The 8,415-nt window shown below is 41.2% G+C and overlaps 1 protein-coding gene across 1 annotated transcript; it reads right to left on the bottom strand.

Annotated features, from left to right (window-relative positions):
- Positions 1 to 5,946: 5,946 nt before the first annotated feature.
- Positions 5,947 to 8,100, bottom strand: LOC306774608 (immunoglobulin superfamily containing leucine-rich repeat protein 2-like; the record flags this gene model as incomplete). The annotated part of the gene is made up of 1 exon (XM_079264724.1): positions 5,947 to 8,100. The coding sequence occupies one exon, from the start codon at positions 8,098 to 8,100 to the stop codon at positions 5,947 to 5,949; it is 2,154 nt and encodes a 717-aa protein (XP_079120850.1).
- Between the last annotated feature and the right edge of the window lie 315 nt (positions 8,101 to 8,415).

Raw genomic sequence — 8,415 nt, 5'->3', positions numbered from 1 at the left:
TGTTTAAATAACATCATTCCAAAAATCATGCTTTATTCAGATCTAACATTGCAAATCTTAACTCTACTGCATGTTCCTAGAGAGAACAGGGCTTCTTATGCAACCTTTCCTAACAAGCCACATCTGGTCAGTCTTCTGAATGTAGCGTCACCAACTTTATCTTGTTTCTCTTTGCATTGCACGCTCTCCTTTGGAGCGAACTTGTTGGGATACACACCCCTGAGAAGATGTGTTTATTTGTAATGAAAGTAATTTGATCATTGTGGAATGACAGACTGGCCGTCTTACTTCTCCCATATTATTAAGCAGCTTCTCTCAGATCCCAGATGATGTCTTTCCTCAGCTGATGACAGAAATCTACATCTTCCACACCTGCACTCACACCTGCTGATGAATTGTTAACCAGGTGAGACTGATTAGCAGCACTTGGCTGCACCACTGAGCAGGTTTTCACACTTTGGTGCCTCCTGACTGAGCTCTGTCCAGCCGGTAAAAGTCACACTGATGTTGACTCGTGCTTTGTCACTTTCTTTCTTCTCTGCACTTCTGCCAATTACGTCCTCTTGCATTTGTTTGCTGATTCAGCAGGATTAGTGTCTAGATATCCAGCTGCTGCAGTGTGATGTTGTGTTATAAAGCAAAATGTAGCTTTTACATAGAAGAAAAGTTGTATCTTTGCCTTGGGATGCTGCAGGGCAACCTCAGCTACAGGAATGTACGTTGTGATCATCACAACTTTCCTATGTAGTGTTGCTTTATGCTTCATGTTTTAAGTCATATATACCATATTTTAAAGCGTTGTAAGCTATGCAACAATATGTAAAACCTTCCAATGTAAACCTTCCTGTATGAATAGCAGCGGTCAGCTGCTGTATGACATGTTAGCTTCATTTCACCACTCTGTGCAGCAGTTTACTCTGCAAAGCCTGCTGTTTTTCATATTGACCAGGCAGTGCACAGGCTGACAGTGCTGATCAATGTCAGCATATGAGCTGAGGTAAGAGGTCGATGAGGCACCGTGGCTTATTTTCGCCCTGGGTTAAAGCCACCCATGTCAACGCACGCTGATTCACGTGTTCTCATTGTGTTGAATCATGGAAGCATGTTTTATTTCAAGGTGGATGGCAAAACTTGTGTGTAATATAAGCATGTAAAGTACACTTTTCTTCCACTGAAAGCCTAGGTGGCTGTGAGCAAATAAATTCAGTGTTACATCTCCATGAAGGCTATTAAAAAAATGATCCACATTTCAGTTCTGTAATAATATAATTTCATAATCATAAAATTATTACCACATCCACAGGTTACAGTGATTTCCTCTCTGCTGTTTCAATGACTTAAATAAAAAGTTTTTCTAAATTGTGATATTTGACTTTTCCATATTCCACACCTCATACATTCACTGATTATAAATGTTGTGTGTGTTTTTTTGTTTTTCTTTGTTTTTTTTGACTAAATTAACTAATTTTGGTTTGTAGATGATTAAATTTTACTTTCAGGTTTCGCTGATTTTATCACCTTAAAATGACATTGTGTAAGAATTTCTCCCATCTAACCTTGAAATGGTTTATTGCATTCAGATGAATACATTCTACCACCTCGAACAGCTACCACAACAACGGTGGCCGCCGTGGATCAAAAAGCCTAGAGAACACTGATGAGACCGCGACTGTGTCCGGATGTCACCCCATTCCCTGCATAGTGCCCTGTATAGTGCTCATGCCTTTTTCTAGGGGTGTCCAATTGTCCAGAGAGAAAAAGAAAAGTAATGCACTGAAAATTACCCACAATGCATCTTGAAAAGCAGTGAGGTCACTAAACGGGTTGAAAGAGACCACAATGCATTGCGGCAGGAGCTCAAAGTGAAATGAACATTTAACCAGGTTAATAAAAAATTATAGATCATTCATTTATATCCTTATTTGTTGAATAAATACGAAACAAAGGAAGGATAAAATACAATGATGAAATAATGAAATAAATGTTCACACAAGTTTGGACTGGATTTGGAAGGAAGTGTGGTGGTCACTGTGGCAACAGTCAGTCGTCACGTGATCTGCAGCAAGGAGAAAACAGCCAGCTTCGTGTCCGAATCCCCAACAGAATGAGTGCACTATGTAGTGTGCTGTATGGTGTAGCCCTGTGTAGTAAATGAGAGGTTAGGGAACAGTGTGGAGGTTCAGACACAGTCCACAGTCCTTGTCATCTGGAACTTTATGGACTCTTCGTTATGGTGCAGAACTTTAAATCCTGGCTACCAGAAAAGCTGGACTAAAAGCCAGTCAAAAGGCTTTAAAGGCTGCATTTACAGTAAAAAGAAGCAGGCATTTACTGCCACTGAATGCTGGTGAAACCATGTAAACATTCATTTCTGTAGGAAAGCAGTTGGTGTGTTTTAACAGGATCTACTGTCATCCTGCCTATGCTAATGAGCAGCAAAACCCAATGAACACAGTTAGCTTCAGGTTAATTTAGGTGTTAGTTGTAGAGGAGAAAGCTGCAACTTCTTTTAAAATCTTTCTCCTTCATCTCCTTCTGTCTGGTGAAGGTTAGCACCATTTTGATTCTCTTTTTTAGTCACGCTGCCTTTTTACTGTCCTTGATCAGTGATAGTGAAAACGGCTCCTGTGATAACACATATCAGGCTAGAAAGCAACAGAAAATGTTACACAATGTCCATTTAAGGTGCTTTTATATATTCACATTGTAAACTACAAACATGTTCATTTGTTTATTTGTAAATAACCTGGGAAAAGAGAAATTAAACTCAATAAATCAGCCCTTGATGTAAGTCATATAAGTTATCATGGGGTGGCTTAAATGATTACAAAACCATAGAAATGAAGAAAATATTTGAAATATCAGAGATAAAAAAAAAAAAAAAAAAAAGAGTTGAAAAGGGAGTTTTTCATCTGTTTCAGCTTTATTGAGGCGTGTGGGATTAAGAGACTTGTCGAAACACTTTGGTAAAGTTATTCTGCTTTGATTATCACAGCGGTAAGAAACAGACAAATGTTAGGAAATACTGGCACAAAATGATACGAGTCTGGAATATTTAAGACACGACAAACTGCGACGACAACAGGCAGCATGCAAGTCCTCCAACGCAGCAGCCCACTGTGGAAAACACCGTACGACGAACACGAGACATGTGGAGGGGACTTAGTGGACGGAGCTGAGGTAACTGGACATGTTTTTACTACTCTCATTTGTTTTGAACAGAGCACAGAAATATTCACAGGAAAAGTTCACAGAAGCAGAAACAGCTCACATCTTCAGGACACAAACGATTTCTTTATCTTTTCTTTGAAACAACATGTTAAATATTTAAGCTCTCTATGTGAGATTTAAGCTTCTTAAACAGCACACATTTACAAGCGGTTTCTTCATCTTGCTTGAGCTTGGAGTCGATACTTTTCCAACCATTTAACATACTTCAGATGTGTTCACACACCATACATGATGTCAGAAAGTGGTTGCTTTTATTCATCCTGAACATCATCAGTTTGATGGCTAATTTTTTTCATCTAATTATTTCCTAAACAATACTTTATGTCATCTGTGTTGATGACATGAATAAAGTTGCAACACGAAGACTATAACAAACTTTATGTGATGAATTTATTACATCTTGCTGTTTGAGAAGCTGCTTCTGATATAATGTAAAAATAATGACCTTAATGTACTGCGTAACATGGAGACCTTAATGTTTACCCTGATCATTTGGGAGGTTAAATGTTACCTGTTGATGTTCTGTCTACAGAGCATCATGCTATAATTTATATAGTAAACAAACAGCTTTTATTCTCCTGTTTTTATAATATCAGTGATTACAAACTGACTCGTGGTATTACACAATAAAAGGGACGTCAAAATGTCTCTTTTAGGTTTTCACATAACGAATCATTAGTTCCATCATGCTTCCATCACGATTCATTACGGTTGTACTTCTTTCTCACAAAGGTAGAAGTTATGTGTAATTATGGCTGGATGTTTAAAACACATGACAGGGGTTTGACAGCATCTTCATAATGCTCATGTGTTATGATGCTTTTGTACAAAACAATCTGCCAATAAGCTGAGACCTTCCCATTTTTAACAAGACTTGTAAAAGAAAAGTTTTATTATTCTATTTATTTCTAAAATTTGGTGCACAGAGCATGACAAAACCAAGATGCTGCAGGTTCCAGCATCAGATATTTCCATCCTGCTCTCTGTTATCTTATCAGGACCCCCCGGATGCAGCAAACCTAACAATCAGTTTTTAATGTTTTAAAATGGTAGAAATGATCTTTTTATTACTTTCAAAGAGAAAAATGTGTTATTTTACTCTTACTATATATTGTTATGCGTTATTTGGATCCCCATTGGCTGCCACTAAGCTAATAGTCTTCATGGTCTTTATGTTATCTGCAGCTACAAATCTGGATATTTGTACTTAAGTGATGCCTAAACTTGAGTAAACAGTGAGGAACAAATGCATACTTGCAGATAATGTGACCTTGTGAGTACATAGAGTTTGTAAGTAATCACATTATGATGCTGTTTGTTGTCTAGTGTCACAAGTCCAACAAGAAATCATACCGATGAGATTCCAGAAGCCTTGACACTGCTACAGTATTCAACACTTTTATGATCATTGTTATTTCCCAATAGACTACTGCTGTTTGAAATATATGCATCTATTGATTGTCTATCACTGTATGTGGACCACAGATACAATATAATGCTCTTGTTTTATTAATTCATAATAGAGAAAGAGTGTGCAGATTTAGTTGCTGTCCATGCCACGCCACATTACTTCCATGATAAATGTTAAGAGCTGCCAGACTTTTTCCTCCAACATTCACTGTTTTTGTTTTATGTTTCATAAAGTTACAGAAAAAAAAAAGCTTAAAAGGTTCAGAGATGACTAAATGTGGCAGGTTGCGGATCAGTTCATTTGGTAAACGAAGTCTGTTTGTTGGTGTTATAATCCTAATCCAACGGTGTTCAAGCTGTTTGGCTGCATATTCAGACTAACATGGATTTAGCATCAAATGGACATGTTTCTCAAAGAGGCTGTCGTGGAAATGTTCTGTTCTGACTTAGATTTTCATATAATTAATAGTCCTAGCGTATATTCATTTCTGATTATGGCTTTGTCGGCTTCTGAATAGGTCATGATGAACTTAAGCTTAGTTACACAGTGTCTGCTTATTCCCCTTTACAGACATAACAATGTGTAGTGGGCCTGACATGTCTGCATTCAGCCATCTGATTATTTGATTAATTAAGAACACTCTCTTCCACTGAAGAGTTTTACAGCTAAGGAGTAAGATATCATGACGCCATTAGGGGAATTATAACTCAAGGGTCAGTCTGATCTAACTTTTTCCCACAACAATTGTGTGGGGAAACCCCACACAGGTTCGAATCCCACTTCTGACACCAAATTGTTGTGGTCAAAAGGCCAAGAGCTTTTTATGAAAGCAGAAGCTGTAGAAGCATTAACTGCTTGTTGGGATGTCGTTTTCTTTTTTTGACTTACTAGCTATGTCTTTGTTTGACATCAAGTACTGAGCTTATCTCTGGAAATCACGTCACTCAGACGTAGTTCAGCTCCCTGAACAATGTTTGCCTGGAAAATATCCAGTCATCATCAACAGATCCGGGTGTCTGGCTCTCTATGCCATCACTGACTGCAGCTAATGTGGTTTAAATGTGCATCATCGTGAGAAATCAGTGGGGAGAAACTAAATCAGGGGTGTCCAAAGCTGGTCTTCTGGGCACCTATCCTGAAGGTTTTGTGTTCCACCACACCTGGATTATACTAAACGGAGCAGGGATACATGGAAAGCCTGCAGGATTGTGGCCCTCGAGAACCGGAGCTGGACACCCCTGAACTAAACCTTATGGAGATCAAAACTTTTTAGAAACTTAACACAAAAAAAAAAAAGCTGCAGGTTACTGATTTGGATATTTGTAGTTGCTTATGATATTAACAGCTTCAGCTCCCAAAGGCAATCTGTCGCTGTACTCCGAACCCATCTCGCAGTCGTCTAAATTCGCCCTGCACTGAGACAAAGAAAAGGACTCAGTCACCACGCTTTCCTCTGTATCTGCCTCCTTTTCCACATCGTCGGTGCTCTCCATCTCCCCGTCCTCCTCGTCCAGCTGGCTGCCATTAATCTTCCTCTGAGACTCCGTGTGAGCCGCGTGCAGGCTCAGGTTGGCGGCTAGATTCCTTTCAATGTGGTACTGGTCTTTGGCCTTCAGGATCAGCTTGTAGGTCTTGCTGCGGTATTTGTAGACCAGGTGGAAGCATGTAGCGCCCAGCAGGGGCACGGTGGACACGGTGAGGAGGCAGATGCTGACTGAGATGATGATGAGCAGGTTTGGCACCCTCCTCCTGGTGGCGAACAGGACCTGGACTTCGCAGTCCTCCCCTCTGTAGGTCAGACACAGGGAGTAGTTGGTGCCGGGTCGCAGACCGCTGAACAGATATGTGTTGGTGCCTTCTTTGATCCTGGACCACTGCACGGCGGTGTGTCTGCTGTCAGACGTGACACACAGATACAAGCCGCTTGAATGGACTTTTTCAAAGACGTCTGGAAGGTCGAAGCGCTCGTTGCTGCCAGTCTGGTCGCTCTCAGATGAGTCAGCAGCAGCTCGGCTGGCGCTCCGAGCTCGGGGTATGAGTAAAGGATTGAGTCGCACCGTCACCTCTGTTTCTGACACCCCCAAAGCAATGACCCCAAAGTCGAATGTGTATTGCTTTATGTCATCCAGGCTTCTGTTCAGGACGTTGCTGGAGATGTTTTTTGTGTTAGCCGTCAGGCCACATTTGCTGGAGCGCGGCAGATCTCTTGTATCCTCATAAGATTTGGGATTAACGACTGCAGGTGGAGGATAGGTGGGCATTAGGGTCAGAATGTCTTTTCTCTTTAAATCAGTGAGATGCACAGAGTTAAAAACAGATGCTTTGGCTGCTGTTTGGGTTGTAGACGGGTTTGTTTTAGTGTAGGTGAACGCAGTGGTCATTAGTCTCAGGGGTGTTGGCTTTGGCTTTGACAGCACGTCCACCGGCACGGAATCATCAGCTCTACCAAACTCATTTGTAGCAGAGCAGCTGTACGTGCCGCCGTCTTCCTTCTTCAGGCTTGAAATCAGAAGAGTCCCGTTGTTAAAGACTTTAACTGAGTTATAAGACGTTGAGGAGTCCTCGCTGGACTCTGCTGAGTTGTCATCTGTAAATGACAACGCCAGCTCCTTCTCTTGACCCGTCTTGCTGTGAATGCTCCACATGACCAGCGGCTTTGGGTTTCCTTTAAATTCACAAGTCAGCACCAGTTTGCTGTCCTCGTAGAAACTTGAGGTGTGAATGTTTGGCTCAGTTCGTATCGTGACGTTTGGGCTCGTGCACTTCGACTCGTTCAGGCTGGAAATCACTTTTCCTTTCAGCTCTTTGGGACTTTCACAGGTAATCAAGTTGTGATCGGAAACTGAGATGCTGGCTTTTGAAATCCAGTCTCTGAACCAGTCCAAGGAGCAGGTACACGCAAAAGGATTGTTATGAATCTGCAGATGTGACAGCGATAACAGACCATCAAAAGTCCCCTCAGCCAAGGCTGAAAATTTGTTATTGTTGAGTCGGATGGATCTCAGGTCTTTGAGATTGGAGAAGGCGTCTCTCGGCAGGTTGGTCAGCTCGTTGTTGTTCATCTTCAGCAGCTGCAGGGATGTCAGGTTCTGGAGATCCTCCCAAGGGAAATCAACTATTCTGTTGTGGCTGATGTCAAAGTTACGCAGGTGGATCAAAGGCACGAGGCTCCCCTGTTCGATCAACACAATCTCATTGTGGGCCATCCACAAAGACGTCACCTGCGTGATATTATCAAAAATCCCCAGAGGTATAAAACTGATCATGTTTACAGTGAGACTCACAGTTGTGACATTGGGGGGGAAATTATCCGGGACTTCCACGAGGTTCTTGTAGGAGCATTCGGCAAAATGTCGACTGTGTTTGTCTGAGCAGGTGCAGAGTTCAGGGCAGCAAAGTGCAGCAGAGAAGATGGAGCAGGTCCATAAAGAGAGCAGGAAGATGTCTGCAAATGCCATTTTCTGCACCTGTAAAACAGTCACAGGTCAGTCAGCAGGTTTTAACTCGATTTATCCGGCACACTTAATGCTGGAAAGGTTAGACTAGGCCAGCAGGTAAAAGAAAATAAAACTCTTGTTTTCCCTTTTTGACTGCTGTGTTTTATAAAATACTGTCAACACCCAAAGAAACACGATCAATACATGGTTTGTACGAATGAAAGGTGATATAACAAAACCAGACCCATCTATATAAACCCTCTGAATATTAATGGTCATAAAACTGGGAACGTTACTGTTCAAGTTACTGTATTTACTGGGAAATTTAACCCATAA

This window comes from Telmatherina bonti (assembly GCF_933228915.1).
Source record: "Telmatherina bonti genome assembly, chromosome: 1".
NCBI classification, from domain to species: domain Eukaryota; kingdom Metazoa; phylum Chordata; class Actinopteri; order Atheriniformes; family Telmatherinidae; genus Telmatherina; species Telmatherina bonti.
The sequence above is the reverse complement of the archived record's forward strand: the minus strand, read 5'-3'. Positions and strand labels throughout refer to the sequence as shown.